The 23442-nt window shown below is 40.5% G+C and overlaps 1 protein-coding gene across 3 annotated transcripts in view; it reads left to right on the top strand.

Moving 5' to 3' along the window:
• The window catches only part of FBF1 (Fas binding factor 1), a 1798645-nt gene that overhangs the window by 217424 nt on the left and 1557779 nt on the right, over positions 1-23442 (top strand). For all 3 annotated transcript variants that reach the window (XM_044090504.1, XM_044090506.1, XM_044090505.1), the window contains exon 7: positions 5394-5444. In XM_044090504.1, the coding sequence (XP_043946439.1) occupies positions 5394-5444 (51 nt within the window). The remainder of the gene's footprint in view (positions 1-5393; positions 5445-23442) is intronic.

The raw sequence follows: 23442 nt of genomic DNA on the forward strand, positions 1-23442 counted from the left end.
AGCAAATGCGGGTCTATCTTCCTACAGAGAGGATACAAATATTACAGTCTCAAGTTCGAGCCTTGCTCCTCAAACGCCGAGCCCCAGCCAGGATGGTCCTACAACTGCTAGGTTCCATGTCGGCCACCGTTCTCCTAGTCCCCTTGGCAAGGTTACACATGAGGATTCTCCAGTGGCTCCTGTTAGTCCAGTGGTCTTATCAGGATCTCCCTCTCAGTCACCTCATTCTGATCACAGAGACGTGCAAACAGGACCTTCGTTGGTGGCTTCTTTCCTCCAACCTAGATCAGGGGCGACCCTTCGTTCCACCACCTCCAGTGGCCAACTTGACTACGGACGCCTCCCAGACGGGGTGGGGGGGGTCATTACCTGGGCAGGTCAGTCCAAGGCAAGTGGCATTCCGACGAAAGTCTCCTCCATATCAACATACTAGAAATGAGGGCGGTGCTTCTATCGCTGCAAGCACTACACGATTACCTCCCCCTGGGCATGATTGCCATTCAGTCCGACAACATGTCAGTAGTCTGGTACCTGAACAAGCAGGGAGGGACCAGATCCTACCCCCTTTGCAGAGAGGCTATGAAAGTATGGGATTGGGCGATTGCAACCAAACGTTTTCTGGTAGCAACACACATTCCAGGGAGATCCAATGTGATAGCCGACAGACTGAGCAGAACTATTCTCTCTCCTCACGAGTGGTCTCTGAACCACAGAGTGGCAACTCAGATTTTCAGAACGTTGCGACCTTTTCGCAACCCCCCTCAACACGAAATGCCAACAGTTCTTCTCTCTCACTCCAGTTCCGGGGGAGATTCCCAAGGACGCCCTAGTCCAAGCTTGGCCCACCGGCCTGCTATACGCCTTTCCACCGGTTCCCCTTCTTCCCAAGGTGATCCAGAAGGCGATTCGCTTGGAGAGCAAGATGATTTTAGTTGCCCCATACTGGCCTCGTCAAGTCTGGTTTCCCTTTCTTCGGAAATATGCACTGGACGGTCCATGGTTCCTGGACCAAGTTCCGGATCTTTTGACCCAAGTCGGGACAACTTCATCAGTCCCTCCACTCGTTGAGGTTAACAGCTTGGCTCCTCCTCTTCCAACCATAGTCAGGAACCATGCTTTGGACCCGGAAGTCATACATATCTTGTCCTCAGCCCATAAGACTTCTACTAAGAAAATGTATAACAGCAAATGGAAGAGATTTGCTATTTGGGCCCAACTCCGGGGATTAGATCCCATAACTGTCCCGGTGTCAGAGGTTCTGAAGTTTTTAGCTTCTCTGTTCAATCAAGGTTCTTCGGTCTCTACTATCAAGGTTCAATTGGCAGCTATTTCCAATTTTCATGAGAGCATAGAACCACCTTTGATGAGCAATAAGTTGTGTAAAGCCTTCATGAAAGGTGCTGGGCTGCTACGGCCCCCGATATCTCATCCCGCTCCACCGTGGGACCTTAATGTGGTGTTAGGTGCTTTGACCTCTTCCCCCTTTGAGCCGGCAGCAACTTATGACTTGAAATTTCTTTCTTGGAAGACTGCGTTCTTAGTTGCAATTACATCAGCCAGAAGAGTTTCGGAACTTCAAGCCCTATGTGTCAAACCACCATACCTGGTTTTTCATAAGGATAGAGTATCCCTTAGACCAAATCCATCCTTTGTTCCTAAGGTTTGTTCTAGTTTTTGTCTGCAACAGTCTTTGGAACTTCCAGTTTTCTTCCCAAAGTACTCGAATAGAGCGGAATACATCTTTCACACCTTGGATGTTCACAGACAATTGCGCTTCTATTTGGATAGGATGCACCAAACACGGAAAACAGATCAGTTGTTTGTGTCCTTTTCGGACAATAAATTGGGCAAAGCCATCACGAAAGTCACTATTGCCAAGTGGATCAGAGACTGTATCAGTCATACGTACTTTATTTCTAATATAGAGCTTACAACTACAGTGAAAGCTCATTCTACCAGGGCTATGGCTACTTCGGCAGCTTTTCATTCTAAGCTTGCCATTAGTGACATTTGTGCTGCGGCTACGTGGTCTTCTCCTCACACCTTCATTTCTCATTACAAATTGGATGTGGCATCTCGGGGGCGAGCTTCCTTCGGTTCCTCAGTTCTCAGGAGTGTTTTCCAGTGAGCCACCCAGGAATCAGGTGCTAGGGACGCTGTCCCATCAGTACAGAATGTAGGCGAGATAGGATCACATAACATCTTTTAGTTATGTACTTACCATAACTTTAGATGTATGGGATCCATCTCGCCTACATTCCTAATAACCCACCCTCCTTCCCTCTGCCTTGGAGATCAGAAGAGACCGGACGTTTCGAGTTTAGCTGTTTCATCTTGAAACACCTGGCAATATTATATCAACAGTCTATGTGTGTGTGCATGTGTGCGGACAAACAAGATCTGGGGAAGCAGTGGTGGTGCATCCTGGGATGTGGGATAGCTCAGCCAATAAGAGACTTTGTTCTTTAGTATAGCGTGCCGAGACGGAGCCGAGGATCGGCTCCGAACCCATCAGTACAGAATGTAGGCGAGATGGATCCCATACATCTAAAGTTATGGTAAGTACATAACTAAAAGTTCACCGAACTGGTAAAATTAAAAAAAAATAAAAAAACTGAAAAGTAGTTTTTCCTTTCCCCCCATGTGGGAGGCTGTGCCCCCACACCCCTGCTACTTTATATATATTAACTTCGAGATCGCACTACAGTGGGGAAAGAGGTATATTTCCTTATCCCCACTGTAACGTGCTTCCATTCTGCAGTTTTTTTTATTTTTTATATTGCCGGTTCAGTGAAAAGGTATTCACGAAAGTGCACTTTCGCCTAGTTGGGATCATACTTTTGTTTTTCGAAAGAATGAGCTTTTATATATATATATATATATATAAAATAAACTAGGTATAGATATATGATTTAGATGTACTATTTCATTTGAAATAGTTAATCCATAATTAAAAGCATTAAGATCTGGATTAGTAATTTTGTATTCTAAAGTATATGTGCCAGATTCCAAAAGAGTTGCTCTCAGTTTAAATCTGCTCTGATTCTGAAAGACCTGCTCTTAGTGTCAGTGATCTACTTCAATGTGAGGCCTATCTATAAATAAGTTTGGGTCTATATTGGAACATCGAATATTTAACAGTTCGAATCACTAAAGGTCGACCTTTAGTGATCAGACATCGAATGTTCAGGGAAAAAAACTAAAACAAACAAAAAAAACTAAATGGTGTTGGGGGGGGCAAGCCCCCCTACACCCCCCATGTGGGGGGCTGCACCCACCGCTACTTAAATATACCAACTCCGAGATCGCACTTCAGTGCGGAAACGGAAAATTTCCATTTCCTACACTGTAGCGTGATTTCGGAGTTGGTATATTTAAGTAGCGGAGGGTGTGGGAGGTGCAGGGGGGCTTGCCCCCCTGCTTACAGCAATTAGTTTTCATTTTTTATTTTTTTTATTACAAATTCGATGTTACTGAACTTCGATGATATGGTGTCTACCATATCGTATTTGAAGTTCAGTAACTTCGAATTTGTAATATAGACCCAATAAGTTTACATAGGGGGCCAGATTCCAAAAGACCTGTTCTCAGTCTTTTGGAAACTTGCCCTCTATATTTACAGTTAAGGCATGTAGGGTATTTCTGTTGATCTCCTTCTCCATGTGAAATTCTACCAAAGTGTGTGATCCTGGGCATACCAGTTATATTGCAGTTGCAGTATCGTATTCCTAATGAAAATGATCTATTCCAAAGTAAGATTAATTCTTCAGAAATGTATTCTTCCCATTGTTGGCAGATTCAGATAGTGACATTTTTGTGTCAGGTAAACATCTTTATTATATGCTGTTGAAAGTTGATTTTTGAATGATTTGAAATAAATCTATAGAATATTTTTAACCTAGGTGTTTCAGTTTTAGTTCTTCCTCTACCCCTGTCTGATAAGTGCCTCACAACTTGGCCATTGCCTGGTAATATGCTGGTCTTCATTAGCCAGCAGAAGAAAAATTTTCAAGGAATTAGAATCATTAGAAAGTGTTAATAAGTCATTTGTGTACAGTACCAATTTAAAATATATGCTATTTTATATGTATCTGGGTTATCCTACTATGATCCTCTATAGCCTTAAAAATAGTTTAAGGCTAAAATAAATAATCATGGTGAAAGAAGTCAGCCTTATTTAAAGCCAGTTATTTGCCAACTTACAGAAGGACTTTAATTGTTTATGTTGAGGTTATGGGGTAGAAAACATGAGAGTAAGTGGCTCGCTGTGGTGTTCACTGAAATGAGGATTCAGGACATCCACATGTATCCCTGTTTGGGCAGATGTCTCATCCAAGGCCCTATAGTGGAGAAGATGCCTTGGTCAGTGGCCTTATAACCATAAGTAACCCCACTAATTTGGCTTCTCCTTTATCTTTCCAAATTGCAGTCTGAAATTGGAGCTATCCAGGGTCTTTCTGGGAGCATACATAACATGGAGAAGCGTCACAGTCTCTTTCTTGGGTAAAAAGCCTACCTTCTGTAGACCATTATTTTCATCTGGGAATTGATGGTGGTTGTTCTGAGATATATTTTGGTTTTATATTACATGGTACATCTCGTCAGACACCACAGGATGAAAATCTAGTTGTACACGTAGAGTCCCTGACAGAGGCACTGATGTTATCTCAGCCCATAGATACCGTTTATTCCAGCTGCTGGAAGGAATTTTCTTGGTCCATATGAGGGTCACATGATGTTCAGAGAACTGTGGTGGGTTTCTGACAATGCTGACATTATATGGGACCTCATGCATCAGCTAATGTTCATTGGAATGCTGTATTGGTTTTCACTGAGTGAGGCACAGCTGATGAAATTTCTGGCCTGGAATGAAGGTACCTATGGTGGTTAAAACCCAGATGGTACTGCTACGCTGACCTCGCTTTAAATACCTACGTATTGTTACATTGGGTATAATTACACACGGGTATATTTGGTTGACAATTGACATTGTTTTTGTTCTGTAACTGTTTACCATTAGTTGCATTTTTTATAGCTTTGCTGAAGATTGTGGCTTTATTTTATTAACATTGTAAACTGTGTTTTCTGTTTGAGGATGATCTGTGTTTCCTGTCAATATTTTTTTTTATTACTTGGACTCTTATCGTAACTCATTGTATCCCTGGACTGAACCTAAAAATGGCCCAGAGGGCTCAGCACTCTCTGTAACCTAATCAGCAAATATAAATAAAATAAGTAAATAATACTTGACTGGTTGATGGTGTCTGCAGTGAGACTATTGCTGGGAAGAAAATGCTAACGGTCTTCTGCACATATGGTTGTGAATGTCTTCTAATTAATCATGCTGCTTGCAGGCAATGATAGGAAATAACTGTGCGCTTCTTTTCATGCAGGAATCTGACATTTCAGAAGCCGATCCACGGGCACTGCTGGAAAGTATGAAGGTAAGTAGCTGAATGTTAACCCAGTTTTGGGAACACGTTTAAGCTGGGGCCTGAACTGTGGTTTGCTTTTCTTGTATACCTCTTTGTCTGAAAACTGCAGACTGGGAAAGACACTTCATTCCAGAGGAGATATGGATGAAAGGCACACATGTTATTAAGGGGCGATAGTGTTATTTTTTGCAGCAAGTTAATCCCCCTGTACACCACCAGCTCTCTTTACCCTATTATGACTGACCTTGAATGGCAGTGTGGGCTACTGCTAACATACGTACCTTCTACTAGCCTGCAGATCTATTCTGCCTGCAGAGATCACTGTTTTCCCGGAGGCATATCACAACTTTTTCTGTTATTGGGGTGTTGGAGGTCTGCCTGTCCAAGTGATAACACCTTGTGTGTTACATGGGCTGTTACATTTCCCAGTGACCTGGGAGTAGAGTGGCTTGGGATGGTCATCATATTGCAACCAGCTTGGGAGCGGTCTTGTGTGTATGTGTAGGCCTTCCTTCTAAGTGTGGTAGTCCTCCTTATAGACCACTGTGTGCTTTGAGGCATTAACTAGGCATATTCCTTACCAGATTGTGATGATTGTACAGTCCCACTCACTTATCTAGTCCAGCTTCTGCCATTCTGCTATTTGGGTCTCTGCTGGACCACATTCAGTGGTCAGTGTGCTGGAACATAACCCCTCCCATCCCACCAAAGAGAAATGAACAGGCAATACCCTGTAATTTATTTACTGCACACATCAGTTCCACTTGATATCTAAGACACTAATTAAACCTAGGTTGTCTGGAATGAAATTAATGCTTTTATCTCTCAACGGCAAAATTGGTAGCTATTAAAATTGTTTTGATAATGTTTAATTAGGAGCATGTCTGGTACAGAGTGACTACTAAATAGAACAAAGTATGAGTAACAAATGAGTGCCACAGACAGTTGCATCTAAGTTGACAGTGTAGTAAGTAAGAAGGTAAGAGCATTAGGATGGTGAATATAACAGTTGAGAGAACCGGGAGAAACAATGAAGTAACTTTGATTCCAGAGTGATTGGTGTCATATAGAAACATGTTCTTTTTGTCCTAGTGAAGAAACAGAAATAGGGAATAACTACTATGGGAGGATCTGTAAAGCAGCAAAAGCAACAGTTAGATGCATGGAATTTTTTTAAGGAATTCAGAATCCAAAATGTCCAATGCTTGAAATTCCAGAAATCTGTGAACACACAAGACCTTTACACAAAATGCATAAAAACATCAAAAGGTAAAACAATGCAGAAGTGTGAGCCTGGATGCGTACATGGACAGACACACACACACACACACACACACACACACACACACACACACACACACACACACACACACACACACACACACACACACACACACACAGACACACACACACACACACACACACACACACACAGACACACACACAGACACACACAGACACACACACAGACACACACACACACAGACACACACACACACACACACAGACACACACACACACACAGACACACACACACCATGAGCAGTCAAAACATTACCAAAAAAAACATACTGCAGAGATTGGACCCCAAAAAAAGAATATTCTTACAATGAGATCACACAGTCAGAGGCATAGTCCATGAATAAAAATATTTCTGAATACTAAGATTTAGCTTTTCCAATGTCATGCTCAAAAAAATTCAAGCAGTAGGTCTTTGTCAATATTATATGATATAAGGAGGAGGGAAATAAGAGTTAAGAGGAAATAAAGAGCTACCAGCATCTGGATGTGAATAAGATACACTGCATCATAAATATGAAGACAGAAGAGAAACCACTACATCAGTGTGTTCTGAGGAAAAATTTGAAAGGGAAGTTGATAGTCAGGAGGCAAGAGACGTGTTAGAGAATAACGTGTGTGTGTGTGTGTGTGTATATATATATATATATATATATATATATATATATATATATTTTTTTTTTTTTTGGTCAACAAGCCAGCAGAAGCATTACCATAGATAATGTCCTCAAAAAATCCAAGATAGAATTTATAAAAGTTTCATAAATTGTCTGAGGAAGTGATATACGGTTAGACACTAAGTTTTAAGCAGAGGTTTGCAGAAATGTCATATTTATTTTGTTTGTGTGTTTACCGGGGTGATACACTGATCATAACAGACTACTTGCAGGAACAGCCAGGGTGAAGAAATTCACAAAAAATAATACATAACTAATTCACAAACATAGAGTAATCATAGAAAGTACAGAGTCTAGTAGACAATTGAATCAGTTAACAAATATTATTAACAGAAGTAAGCAGCAGGTGAGAACCATGGGTGGAATTAGAAGTGATGTATGTGAGAGAGGAGTTAGGTGATGCATCCAGTAGAAAAGGAATTGCAGTCAGATGGAAAAGTCTTTTGAGATGTGCTCTGAAAGTGGGGAAAAAAGGAGATTTTTTTATACACGATATCAGAGGGATTGCCAGAGTTTGGGTGTAAGAGTGGAGAAGGATTGGCTGATGCAATGCAGTTTTGTTTGAGGGTCCCAGAGAAAGGGAATCAACTGAGAGAAGTTGTGGAAGTTGAAGGGAGAGCTTGTATTATGAAACTTGGTAGCAAGGAGGAAGAAGGCACCTGGTTGAAGTAGTTTGAAAAGAAGAGACTGTAGGAGTAACTCTACTCTGTTGGTGACTAGGAGGGATCTGGCTTTGGAGAGGGTGGTGAATGGTGTTCCTGAGGGGGAGGGATTGGAAATGAATTGGCAGATTTTGTTTTCAATCGACTGTAGAATGGGTGAATTTTTTAGAGGCTGTAGCTGTAATGGGGAGCCCATAGTCAAGCTGAACAAGAAGGACTTCTTCACCTTTTGGAGCCCTAGCTGGTCTGGAGAGAAAAGGACATTTTCCAGAACCGGAATAAAAGAGAGTTGATTTTTATCTTTGTGTTTTCATTGTGGGTGTAGAAGTTAAGTATGACCATATATACTTATATTTAGACAAATGACATAAGTTTCTTGCCTCATTTTCTGAAAATGTGCTTAAAGAGGGTTCCTGTAAAAGATGGTTAACATAAGCAGAGTTGAAAGTTGGATAACTAGTACCATTGATTGTGGATGTTGTTCTTGTGAGTTCATTGTATGCTTATGTTGAGTATGTTTGGTTAGGACCTGAAGATTTTTTTTTTACTTTTGCTATTTTGCAGTTTTGTCTTAGTATAAAAGTTATTTATTTGTTAACTAAGTGTCCTGGAGTATCTTAAGAACATTTGTGACATCTTATTAAAAGTTTGCATATACATTGTTCACTGATATGAGAAGTAATTTAGAGTGATTAGGAGTGTTAACCCTGACTGAAATATGCTTTACCCAGGCTTGAATTATTGGCATACGTTGGTGTGAGGGTAACATAAGGAATTGGCTATGTAAGCTGCACCAGCAAGGTGAAGTCATATATTAGATGGTAGACTGAATTTCCATGCACAAAGTATGTAGTGACTTACGCTTGACTACTCTAGGCATCTCAGCAGGAGAACCCAGTCCATCTCAGAGTAAATCTGTGTGTATGTGGGGAGGGGGAGTGGTTGGTTGGACGGGCATGCTTAGACTTGCAAATTTGATGGCAGCCTTCATCAAGGAAAGGGTCTCAGCAGACAGACAATTTGCCTTAGGTGCCTGAGAAGAATGACATATGTAGACTCTTAGAATAACTACAGCATATGTAGTTCTTGGGTGAACAGAAAGAATTCTGATATTGTGTTCTTCTCCGCACATCTTTTAGAAATACTGATAGGCAAGGATTGACTTGTATGTTTTTTATGGGTCACTATTGCAGTCATAACTTACAAGGATTTCTGTTGCTGGCTGAGTCTGATATCTGACCTGGCTTTCTCAGTTGAGTATCCTCCTCCCATGCCTGAGCTGATGTCATCCTATTTCCAACATCTTCACATATATGGCATGTAGGTGGTGACTGCCCATATCATCTTCAGTTTTTTTTTCTTGTATCGTATGTATTTGTTTCAAGAGAGTACATTGCATTTCAGTCTTGGCCCAGGATTATGATGAAAAAGTACCCCACTGGGAACCCCTCCCCCCCTTTTACATTCTTATCTTTTGACTGTTGACTGTTGATGTCTGTAAGCAAATGCACAGAATACAGACTTCCAGGCTAGAATGTGGGATGTTTCCACTCTTGTTAAAAATGACCAGGTGTGCTTGCAGGCATCAAATACCACATGAAAACGTCCTCATCCACTGCACTGTCTGCTCCGCTTAGGAGGCCAGCATTCCTGCAGTTCTTTGCAAATCCCACCAGACCAAAGACCAGGCTCTGTGTTCCTCATTGGATACCATCTCCCAGACATCTACCTTGGAACATCACTTGATTATTAAAGCGGAGGAGAACAGATTTTTCCATGGTCACAGTTACTGAAGACAGTTACTGAAGACATTCATGCCTTTAAGTTGTTATCCAGTGATGCCCCCTGTAGGATCCCAAAATTCCCTCTGGTCACCCCTCTGCTTTTTGCAAGCCTCACAAACCTTCCAGATAAAAAAAAGTCTGTTCCAGATACCCATGTCAGTAAGCTTGGCCAGAAGTGTCTTTTCAGTCATTTGGAGTGAGGATATACATCATGTCTTCAGAACTAATGCCGAAGAACAGGGAGGAGATGCCCAACATCATTCTAAATGAGTTCTCTTCTGATTCAGACAGCCGTTGTTCTTTCTCATTCTGCAGCTCAAAAAAAATGACTCTAAATGTTGCATCTTGTTTAATCATTAATGTATACAGATCAAGTCAGCCTCAGTATGACCACCCGGAGGATATTTTCATTGAAAACATATGATCCAAGCATACTTCACTTTTTTAAAGAAGTTCCTGTAAAACTCTTTGACAACTCTCTAATATTTCCAGTATGTAACAAATCTAACATTATTATGCTCCAGTTTAACAATATGCACCAATGTTTTTTGATTTTTATATAAATATACATATGTGCACATTTTTTTCTTCATTTTTAACTGTATTTTTCACTTCAACTGTAATTTTTTATGCATTGTGTGAATGTATTTCCTTTATTTTATATTGTTGTCATGGAGCTTTTCTTCCCGGGACTCCATTGAAACGTTTTTCTTGGCCCAATGGACTATCCCGGTAAACAAAGTGTAAAATAAATAAGTAAACAGAAAACTTATCACTTGAAAGACCTGTTTAGGAACATGGAAAATATTTTCTCACTGTTGCTTAGCTAACCAAATTGAACCTCTAGCTCCATCAACAGAGTACATTCTTTTAATAGCTGAAGTCTGTTTTTAAGCAGGGTTACTTTAGGCTTTAAAGTCTGCCTTTCAGCTGTCTTGACATGTCTGCTGTAGTTCCACCTATGGCAATTCTTCTAATAGGAAACTGTTCCTTAAAGGTATTCTTCAATTTAGTCCACCCAGAAAACCAGTGGCACCTGCCTGGGACTTAAATTTTGCATTGGAAAATCTGACTCTTCTACCTTTTGAACCAGCTGTTGATGGTCAAAAAATTCCTTTCCTGGAAGACAGTTTCCTTGTGGCTATTATTTCTGCTAGGAAGGTCTGTGAATATCAGGCTGTTACTGCAGATGATTCATATAGAGTTTTTCTTCAGGACAGATTGGCCTTGAGAAGAAATCTATTGTTTATTCCAAAGGATGGATCTGGAAAGTTCTCAAAATAAAACTTTATTATTTCCACTCCCCCCAGAAATCGTAAGAGTAAAGTGAAAGGATCTTGGGTGTACACAGATAGTTGAGATATTGCTTATGAAGATAAATTGAATAGTAAGTCTGGTAAGTATATTTTTTCAGACATTATAAGTTATGAATAGCAGTATCTAAACAGAACTTATTTAAATAGCTGGCTGGCTGTATTATATTTTATGAACTTTATAGTAAATGTCTGATCCAAAATTTAAAATCTCTTTCTACAAGGGCAACTACTGCCTTTTTCAAGAAAGTTTCAGACTAGAGTAACAGTTTCCTGGCCCGCAAACAGTATAATATAAATACATTTTTGTAGAGCAGGGCAGGCTTTGCTATTGGTGTCTTATGGGATCATCTAGCCACCCCACCATAAGGCTGGTGTTAGGGCAAATACAGCTTTAGCATTCTTCCCATGTATTATGACTAGTACTGCAGTAGTTATTCCACACTATGAACATAGTACAACTGTGACTCATCCCATGTATTATGACTAGTACTGCAGTAGCGATTCCACACGGTGAACGTTGTACAGGTGTACTCATCACAGCAGCAGATATTCAAGTCCAGGAATCACTACTGAAGTAGGGACTCCCTTCAACCCCTGTCAAAAACAAAAACAGTAAGAACAATAGTCAACATTAAGCAACCTAGCAGCCTACAAAAAGATTTTGGAGAGGCCTACGTGCATTTACCAGAGTCCTTAAAAAATTAATTTTTATTAATACTTACAGTTTAGGGGGGTAACTTGAGCTCAGGGTGGTTACATTGACCACTTATGGGTGCATACCACAACCACACTTACTAGTATCTGCCTAACTTTTATCTTGCCAGAAAGGGCCAAAGATGACTTGAACTGATGTTTCCTTTCTGCCCAGCTTCAAACTGATGTCTGTGTCACTAGGGGGAGATGAGCCCGATGGTTGATGTTGGAAGCTCTGTGAGGCAAGCCAGTTATATTAATGTATACCTATGATTAATTCCCATGTTTATGAACTTCTGCAGCAATGATTCATGGATAAACCATTGGCAGATGCCTTTAGCAGGAACTTAACATTAGTTTGTGTCTGGAAAATGGATTAATGCATTTTCCAAGAGACTGCGTGTACATGGGGAGTCCTAGTGGTTGATTTGTTTGCCACACACTACAATAATCAAGAAAAAACATGTTTGTTTTCTTATTCCTAACAAAAGATAGACATTTATTTTCCTTCAAATGTATTTGGACACTACAGTAATCAAGTGGAAACTTTTTGTTTTCTCATACCTTACTCATTTAGACATTTGTTTTCCTTCAAATGGTTTCAGACTTTAAATTTTGCCACCTTTTAATCCAGAAACTATTTTCCAAAGCAAAGTGAAACAAAACCAGTATAATCTTGGTAACAGCCTTTTTGTCAAGACAGCCATATTAGTGTCTCATAATGAACCTGATCAGTCACCCATAATGACCATTGTATATTGAACGCAGCAGAAAGGCAGGTGTTTACATGTCAACGTCAAGATGCTGAATTCTATCTGCTTGGAGGATAGAATTTTAATTCCTAACAAGTCCATTTTCTACCCAAGTTGTGTATATTCTGTAAGAGGCAAAGAGGCATAATACAAGAAAATCCTACATGCAAAAGTAGAATATATATTTGTTACATGGGATATGTCATAAAGTCTGGCTGCTAACATTGTTCCTTTGCAAGATAGTTGGATTAGGTCAGCTTTTTATTGGATTCCAGCTTGGCATAGTTTTCACTGAATATTCATGTTCATTCACCTGTTCTATCTGTTGATTAACCAACATTTCTTCTGTAAAGTAGTCTGTATTAAGGACCTCCTTAAGGGCATTTTACATCTGAGACCACCAAAGTATCATATGATTCTCACCTGGAATTTCAGCACATCTAGTGTTACCTTACCTTCCTTGGAACCTGGTTAATATGCAGAAGTAAAATATATTTTCTGAAAACACTTTTTTCTAGTAATGTGCATCAGGGAGGTGGGTTTCAGAGTTATAGACCCTTTTCTGTAAACCTTTTTTTTTTTTAACGACAGCATGTCATTAAAGACTAACCCTGTTTTCATTCCTAAGTTAGAATCATCATTAGACCATAATCAGTCTGTGCAACAGCTGAATTATCTGCAAACTTTCAAAATGATGAGGAATATCATTATCACCTACTAGATACGCGTAGACATTTGTGCCGCTTCACAAGAACAAAAGGAATCAGAAAAAATGATCAGCTGTTTTTTCCCCTTTAGAAATGAGAAACAAAGCCTACTACTCCATCAAAAGACACTGTTTGACTACAAAATTAAACTTGATTCTGCTAGGCAGTGCAGTAGCTGCATCAGCAGCTCATTTTGGAAATCAAGGCATTTTATATAAACTGCCACAATCCACACCTTCACGAAACCTTGCAAATTGAGTGCTCAGTTAGGAACAGGACATGATTTAGTACAGCTGTGCTGCTGAGGATCCCATAAATGTTCACCTTCCTTTAGTATCCGTAATATTTCTTTAGACTATATCTTCATGTTATGATCTACTGTTGCAGTAACCTTTCCCAAAGAAGATAATACAGTTTTGAGTAAAATCCTCACCATAAAAGTAATTCCTTAGGGCGGCCACTGTAACAGTAAAGCTATCTTTCCATTATTCCCCTGGAGGATTGTATTCTTTATTTACTTGTTGACCAGGGCAGTAGATTGATCCAAATGGCCCATTTTAACCACTGCCTGGGTTTACAAAAGGTTTAATTTTTAAACAGTTCCTAAAAGTAAATGAAAGAGAAGAGACTCCAGTTTTGCTCTAACTTTTAGTTTTGTGTGGCTAAAAGAAAAAGGGAGACACAGGAATTAACATATTTATATAATCAAATATTGACACACAGATAGGATTATAATACAGAAAGATTACCATTTTTGCATACCAAAGGTTAATAAAATTTTAACACACCTATGTACAAATACAAGAGCATACATTTACCAATTTGACTCACAAACTTTGTAGGAGCAGAAGAAAGAATAGTTCATATTTTTCTTGTAAGCAGGTAATGTAATACACATATAATTGTGATACAGACAGTCTATGCATCCTGCTTCATGCCACAAAGGGATGGAGTTCTGACTGTGACCCAGATGACCTAAGTTTGATTAGTGTTTCAGGTGCTTGAGGAGTTAGACACAGGTGATGGTGTTGGTGGGCTTGAGTGGTTTACTTCAGCAAGAGGTGGGAAAAGGGAAGGGGCAAGTACTCAGGCACGTTTTCACAACTGATTTGTGGTGGAGACTAGTAACTCATAGGTTGTGTTGTCTGTAAAAAGGGGGTAAGGCTTTGGCTGATTGAAATATTGAAATGTGGATGGTACACCACAAGCCTGTTTCATGACATGTGCCTTGGATACTGTGTGCATGCAGGTGGAGGAGATGAGTCTTAAAGGGAGAACACTGTGTAGGCAGTAGTATGATGCTGCCTCAGGATGCCTGGATCTTCTCACTGGCCATGAATATGGATGAAATTAGTCTGGGGGAGGATTAAATTGCTTCAGTAGACCCAGTAAATAAAGACCTCCCCCAAAGAAAAAAAAAAACAAGTACAGACTGACTCTGTTTATTTTGGAAGGAGTGAGAGAAAGAATGAGAGAGTGTAATTTAGAATTAGTACCAAAGACCATTATTATCTTTTTCCCAGTTCTAATCGAGCAGGTTATTGTGTAAGTCCTGAAAATGGCTTAATCGTCAGGTTAGATTTAGACTTATTTAAATGTAGAACAGACTGAAGTGAATTGATGAAGACAGAAAAGAGAAGTGGTCCAATAACAGACCCATGTGGTACAGGATAGATACAACTTAAGACTGCTACAAAAACATTTGAATGACAACTGAAGCAGTTAATGGCAGAAGGGGCTAAGAAAACTGTGAAGGCAGTTCAATAACAAATTATTATTATCCAGATCAAAAGCTTTTCTGAGACCAGCAGAAAGAGTAGCTGTAAGTTTACCAGAGTCCATGGATATAAGAAGAGATTCAGTGAACATTGTCATAAGTGCACTTCTGTTTGGAATGAGCATCTCTTGTTTTCTAGAGAGGATGTTTTAGTTCAATATGTAATCTGGTGATTCATTATAAATGGCCGAAAGAAGCTTAACAAGGAGAAATGGAAGAGAAATGAGTCTAAATTCACTTGTTGATGTAGGTGACTATATCTTTAGTAAATGTATGGCAATGAATTTTTTTCTCTTGATAAGTGAATCTACCTTGTATAAGAGATGCATTAAAAAGAAAGTGAACTTGATGAATGATGAAGTCTTTACAAACCAAAGAAAGAGCGAGTCCAAACTAGGCTATTGACTCCAGACGTTTGACAACTTCTTTTATAATGATTCTTCTGAAGTAGAAGGGAGAGGCAAAGGGTTTGGAGGGTAAAGGTGAAAAAGGAATGGAAGAAGGAAAAATATGTATAAGAGAATGTGTATACTGTTTAGAACCATTCTTAGTTTTCAAAATTTTTTATTCTGTTATTTTTGTGTTTCATTCTAAAGACTTGTTAGTTATTAACATTTACAACTTGTCACAATCACAAGCTGCCTAAGTGACTATATTTTATTTGAAAAACAGAAGAAACTGTCTAGCAGCATACTTTTATAAGACTACTTCCATTACCTAGTAGTGTGCCACAGAAAGCAGTTATGGATCCAAAGGAGGTTAACATAGGATTAATGGAATCTTTTTTTTTAATCTTATCAGGATAGGTAAGATGGTTGGAATGGAAAACCTTAATGCTATGATTTCCTGTTATAATGACCATTGTTCAAGTATCTACAGCTGTGATAGGTAGGTATTTTTACCCACAAGCGTACTGTATCTGCTGCAGTCCTACAAGGGAGAAGATCTGCCTTTGAATATTCACTTTCCTCCATTTCTACCCAAACTAAGCCCATTTGAAATAGTCTGCTATTAAACCTGGACTACTTGTGCAGCAAATGCAGAATACAGTGACTGCAGCAGTGAGGCACCTTAAGCTTAGATTATTCAAAACATGAAACAGAGAAAGTGACTTGAACATTTATCAGGGAGAGGGACACATCTGTTACTGCCACTTAGGAGACCAGAGACAGAACTGCAAGTGGTGGAGCAGTGAAACTAGACCAATTCTTACAGAGCTTAGGTTCATTCTGAAGCACATTTATTGGGAACCTCTATCAATGGTAGATAGATGAAAAATCATTAGTATTTACTGTTGCATGTCACTCCCAAATCAGTACAGGTTCCATACTGCTCTGTCTCTGCAGTACATTTTCTTGGATGTTTAAACTGTATTCCTCAAGAGGATGAGCTTTATTTATTGATTTATTTTTTTACTGTTATCTTTGGTGACTAAAAGTAGAGAAACGTGTTAAAAGAGTTGTGTTTAACACTTAGTTACAGAAATTTAGTCTAAAAGTCAAATATATTTATTTTGCTACATTGATGTTCCTCTCTTCTTGGACTAGAACTTTGTTGGGATGGACAGACTTGTATCCTGTAGAAATCTTCAGGCCTTTGTCATCTGGCATATCACATTACCAGTATGTTCAAGCATGGGTGATATTCCTTACTGAGAACAGCTCAGACTTTAAAGACCTCATGAGTGGGTACAACAGAAGATTACTGGAACTTATGTATGGAAGCAGTCAGTTGAAGGCTGCTTTAAAATGGGGACTCTTCATCATCCTGGACCTTGCATACTATGCTCTTGTTTTCCAGTATTTCAGATCTATGAAAACTACTTTGAAACTCCAGAACAAGTGTAGGACTACTTGGTGGCATCCTTGATTCAGCATTTGTACCTCTTTGACTAGATAGATACTAGAAAGTACTAGAGTTCATGTATAAGGGGATGCCTACTTTGCAGGAATCAGACAAAGCAGTGATGACTACTGGAAATTCCATTCACTCGTCATGCTTCTCGTGAACATTCTTCTCATTCTAAGGCACTGAAAAAAAGACAAAATTAGGGCACTGTAAGTTCAGCAAGTACCTTAAAAACAAATTTATTCAAGAAGATTACAAGAAATGTCTTGATTTCTGATTTGCCTAGATCTAGTGACCCTGAGAAGTACTAGAAATATTTCAAGGAATTCAAGACTGTCATTCATTCAATATATATTGAATACATTGACTAAACCACCAAAATCTCCAGGATTGACTCCATGAAACTAATAATGGAATTCAAAACCTGGTCACCAGGAAAATATACTATTACACCTTGCACAATAGCATCTCATGCTAGCAGAAGAAAGGATCTTATCAACAGCTTGTAGTAGATACAGAAAGAAAGGATTCAAGATTGGCAAGACAAGGTCATGGAGATTCAGCTCTATACAAATGTGACATTTTAGATGATTTTCCAGGCTATGAAGGCCATATATGGTCCATGCTGTCTTGTCTTAGATCTGTCTAGTCTTAGTCTGACTTAGTACTTAAAAAAGGAACTGAAGCCATTCAACCTAGGTGTAAGGATCAGTTTGAGATACTTCTGGACTACATGTCTGACAGAGGCTACTATTGATTCTGCCTTTCAAAACCTTATTCTGTAAGAGATTTTTTCCTGACAGTCATACCATTGAAGAAATAAGGAGGCTAAGAACAGCAAAGCAGAAGGAGTAGATGATGTTCTGACTGAAGAATTTATGGATAGAAATAAGGAGTTAGTACTAAAAATTCAACCATTCCTTTATGTTTGAAATATTGAGGTAACGGTAGGGACTGTGAGTTGTGCAGTTCTTATCTGGCTTAAAAAATTACACTAGTGATTTTATGGAAATTTTCAGTGTATTTTTCTGCTACAAGATAAATGCTTACCTGATTTCTGCTAAACTTGTGCGATAAACAATCAAAATGTTTAACACCCTATTTTTGCACTGCGCAAAAACGCACCATTTCCATAGACCCTGGACAAATCTGAGCAGAATCAGGGACAAATTCTGAATTAATAAAGAGCACAAGATATTTCTACTATTACCTTCTGACATTCACAGAATAAGAGAATGTGAATTGATATACATTTTCTGAAATAACAGAGGTTTATCATTCTAATTTGTCATTTAAGTGCAATTCCAAATCTTTTCTCCAAAAGTCACCAGTTTTAGGAAGGATTAAAAGGGACAGAGGTAATATTGGAGTCAAAATCAGGGACTGGTCAATACATAAATAAAATAAGGAAAGTAAAGTGAATAGAAAATAAATAACCAAACGCTGACACTTTAACGTTTACAGACAAATCATGCTCCTGCCTGTGACATAGAACGTACACATTCATCCACTTACCTCTGACCAATTAGGATAACAAAGCAGCTACTGCTCCAACACAAGTCCACAACCCCTCAACCACAGACAGGCGGGACCAAAAAATTCAAAGTTATAGCTCCTAGCAGCAGTCAGAAATCCAGCAACAGCACTACCATAACTGTCCCACTCCCAACTTAAGTGACAAAGCAAATCTCAGCCGTTTTAGTAGATCCTTTTAGTTTTCCCTTAGGTTGTTTGGTGGTCTGGTACACCATCATTGCATAGATGTTCTTCATGTTTCACTGTTGCAGTCATCACATTTGGGTTATCTGCCTGCAGGTAGCCCTCAGCCGGCCTGAATACCAGAGTCTTCAGATTTCTGCATCGGATGCTGTTGCTTCTTCCTTGGCGTCAGGTCATCAGGGGTATAAAACATGCAGCCGACGCCATTACATCAGTCTTTCTTACCGCGCGGTGCCTGAAGCAGAAGCAGTTCGCAAGTGCCGGTCGGCCGACTCCTGAAATTTTCGTTTTCGGGTTTCAGACCCGAAGTCTTCAAAAAAGCTAAGTACCCCATTGGGGATTTTTTTTCTTGCTCTAACCGATGTCAGTAAAAGTTAACAATTACCTTACCTGAGGAAAGCAAATACCTCATAGAGATTTTCATTCTTACTGCATTCCCAGGCCCAGACCTGAAATTTTCGTTTTCGGGTTTCAGACCCGAAGTCTTCAAAAAAGCTAAGTACCCCATTGGGGATTTTTTTTCTTGCTCTAACCGATGTCAGTAAAAGTTAACAATTACCTTACCTGAGGAAAGCAAATACCTCATAGAGATTTTCATTCTTACTGCATTCCCAGGCCCAGACCACGACGTCCCTCATTGTTGGTTTTGTGCCTTGTTCAATGCCTGGACTATTCGGCATTGGGCTATTTTTGCAGCTAATTACTTTCGTACTCATTCTGTGTACTCCGAAATGGCTTTGTCTAGCCATCCGACTACAGATCATCCGAAACAACTAAGGATAAAGACAGAGACAGACCGCATAGGTCCAAAACTGCCAATGACGCTTCTGTTAAGCTAGTCGCCAGACCACTGGTACTCAGTGAGGTGCTGTCACAGCCCCTGATACCTGCTAATTCTGATTCACAGGCCTCTACTGAGACCCATTCGGAGTCCAATATGCAGCGAGATGCTTCTTTGACTATGGAACCTGTGGATGTCTCTACCTTGGATGGGTTCGGAGCCACTGTGCAGGCACCGGCTTCTGAGGGTGTATTCAGACCTACAGACATTCATATTAAACTGATGCCATCATTTTCATCCAGGCCAAAAACTCGCTCTACGCCTAGAAAACCGACATCCAAACCACAGGCTCAGGCCCATATGCTTAGAATGGCTGAAGACCTTGTTACCTTAATTAAGGGAAGCCAGCCTTCCCCCTCTAAGAGACCTAGAACTGATTTTCTTTCTGATTCTTCTGATCAGGAATCTGATATTTCTGCTCGTTCTGATTACCATGGTTTGCCCTTATCTACTTATGAGGATTCTGATGCAGAGGATTCCATTCCGTCTGCTTCCCCTCCAGAAGATTTTTCTTTTGGTGAAACCTTGCACACTCTTAGGGAGCATTTCTGCTGGGAAAGCCAGGATTACTCTGACTCCAAAAAGAGACTTAGGGAATTCTTACTCTTACCTCAACACAGGCCTTTAGCTATCCCTCCTGTTCTGGACATTGTAGATAATGCTTTCTTGGAATCTAGCCTTACCCCTGACACTTTACCTCCAGCTCCCAGAAAACCTGACAGATACTACACAGTACCTGACTCTCACAAGTTCCTCTTCAAGAATCCTTCTGCGGATCCAGAGACCATTTCTCAAGGACCAAAAGGCATTAAGGCTACTGCTACCAAAAATCCTACCCTTTCTGATAGGGATACTAGAGCCTTGGACAGATGGAGTAAGAATGTATACACTTCTGATACTTTGGCCATTATTGCTTTAAATTGCCAGTTTCATATGTTAAAGTATCAGTAGTATATTATGGAACTACTTAGAAAGAAATTATGTTGATTCCTGACTGTGCTGAACACAAAGAATTGCAAGATTTAATGCATTCTGCAGAACAAGTTGGTAAACATACTTTGCAATGTGGTTTTATCGCTTTAGAAGCATCTTGCAGGGCTGCTGTCACTGGGTCTGTACTTAGAAGGCATGCTTGGCTTAAGGAACAAAACTTGCCAGATCATGTTAAAGCTAAATTACTGGATGCTGTCTTAAACCAAGACTGCTTTTTTGGCAACAAAGAAGAAGAAGTCCTCAAAAGGATGGAGGAAAAAGCTAAATCTATGCAAACTGTTAAAGATTTCCTACAAGTACAGCCTCCCAGATTCAGTAGGCATTGGCCTTCAAAGAACTGGTCCTTTTTTGTCCCTTCCAGGCCTTCTCAGTTCAAACCCAGGAACAGCAGACCACCTAGGCTACAGTCTCAGACTACGCACAGATCTAAGCAGTGGGGGGCTCCCACCTCCAAAGCAGGGAGTAAGCCACCCCCCAACGGAGAAATGGCACAATTATTTAACCTTAAACCTTCCAAGCCCTGCTCTACTACCTGCTCCCTTAGGAGGAAAGCTCGCCCTGCATGCAAAAAACTGGGAACTTATTACCCAGGACAAATGGGTTTTGAATATAACTTCCCAAGGATACAGATTACACTTCCACACACTACCAACCCCAAATGGTTGGCCAGACCCACCCCCAAATCAATGGGCGGAGGCCCAAAAGCAGGTTCTCTCTCTTCTCAATATCAGAGCTATTTAAACTGTCCCAGCAGAACAAAGGGGACAAGGTTTTTATTCAAGACTTTTTCTAGTACCCAGAAAAGACAACTCCTGACATCCTATTCAGGACCTCTCAATTCTCAACACCTTCCTGGTGGTTCCAAATTTCAAAATGCTAACTCTTCAACAGCTTCTTCCTATGCTAGCGAAAGATGCCTGGCTGGCAACACTAGACTTAAAGGAAGCTTACCTGCACATCCCAATAAGAGGATCCTGCAGACAATACCTACGTTTCAGGGCGGGCTCCATGCACTTTCAGTTCTCTGCACTTCCTTTGGCTTATCTACTGCACCCAGGGTGTTCACAAAGTGTCTAGCTCCAGCCATTGCATTTTGCAGGCAGAAAAATATTCAGATTTACCCATACTTGGACGATTGTCTGATTCAGGCAGAAAGCCAGGACTTGCTATTACAACACCTGGCATTTGTAAAGAAACTTCTAACCTCACTGGGGTACATCATCAATGAAAAGAAATCTCATCTAGTACCCTGCCAACAGATTGTATTCCTGGGAGCAAGCTTGAACACAGCTTCCCAGATGGCATTCCTCAGTCCAGAGAAACAAGTTTATTTGGCAACCTACTTCAAACTATTGGCCACCAAACCCCAGCTATCTGCAAGGAAAATACTGTAAGCTCTGGGGTTCATGGCCTCTTGCATCTACTAATTCCATATGCAAGACTGCATATGAGGAAACTCCAGTGGTATCTAAAAGGCCTATGGTGTCAACATTCTCAGGACCTGGAAACAATGATTTCTATCATTCCTTGTATAAAGACAGAGCTCCTCTGGTGGGCAGAGGTCTGCTACCACAACAAGGGACTCCCTTTCACTCTACCCCCTGCTGCCCAAACTATAACAACAGACGCATCAGACTATGCATGGGGGGCTCACATGGCAGGGCAGTGCATTCAGGGCAAATGGAACCTGAGACAGATGCACCTCCATATCAGTCATAAAGAAATGTTAGCCATACAGAATGTTCTGACAGCCTTCAAAGACCGTATTCTTCCAGGGCAACTATTGGTAAAGATAGACAACACCACAGTTATGTGATACATAAACAAGCAGGGGGGAACCCACTCGTACCCTCTCTGCAGACTAGCCATGGCTCTGTGGGACACAACCTTGAGCTACCAAGTACAATTACAAGCACAATTCCTGCCAGGCAAACTAAATTCACTGGCAGATGACTTAAGCAGAAATCTCATGGACCCACATGAATGGAAACTAGAACCCAAAATATTCAACCTCTTGAGGAACAAATGGGGGACTCCAGAGGTAGACATGTTTGCCTCCCCTCAGAACTACCAATTGAACAAATTCCGCACAAGAACTCCTCACAATCAAGCTTGGAAAGTGGATGCCCTGTCCTTTAACTGGGAAAGCCTCTTGGTTTATGCTTTTCTCCCTCTGCATCTCCTCTCGAAGGTTCTACTAAAGATCAAACAGGACAAGCCAAGGACAATACTGATTGCATCAGACTGGCCAGGCCAGCACTGGTACACCCTCTTGCACAGTATGACACTGCTACAACCATGGCACCTGCCTCAGACCCCTTCCCCGCTGTCCCAGCAGGCGGGCCAGATTCTGCTTCAACCCCTTAACCTTGCAGCCTGGCTAATTCCTTGAGCTCTCACCTAGCATCTCTCAGTAAGCAGGTACTGGATGTCATTCTTGAGGCAAGGAGGCCTAGTACTAGAAAATCCTATGCTGAAAAGTGGAAAAGATATTGTTCCTGGAGCCAGGGTCAGGGGATGGGCACAACAGTGCCCAGCTTACCTCATATTCTACAGTACTTAACAGAAATGCTCCACAAGGGCCTATCTTTCTCATCAATTAAAATTCATGCCTCTGCCATTTCAGCACATTATAATACTGAGCCACCCCTCTTTTCTCACCCCTTGCTAAAGCAATTCCTTAGAGGGGTCAAAAATTTAAGACCCCCCCCCCCCAGGGAGAGCTCCCACTCCAGCCTGGGACCTTAACTTTGTATTGGAAAAGCTCACTCTTCCCCCCTTTGAACCAGCTGCTACAGCAGAGTTGAAATTACTTTCTTGGAAAACAGCCTTCCTTCTAGCCATCACTTCAGCAAGAAGAGTATCTGAATTACAGGCCCTCATGACCGTGGAACCCTTCATTATCTTTCATGTGGACAGGGTTTCCCTCAGGACTAATC

The sequence above is a fragment of the Protopterus annectens genome, chromosome 12.part0, assembly GCF_019279795.1.
Source record: "Protopterus annectens isolate FY-2018-M chromosome 12.part0, PAN1.0, whole genome shotgun sequence".
NCBI lineage: Eukaryota > Metazoa > Chordata > Ceratodontiformes > Protopteridae > Protopterus > Protopterus annectens.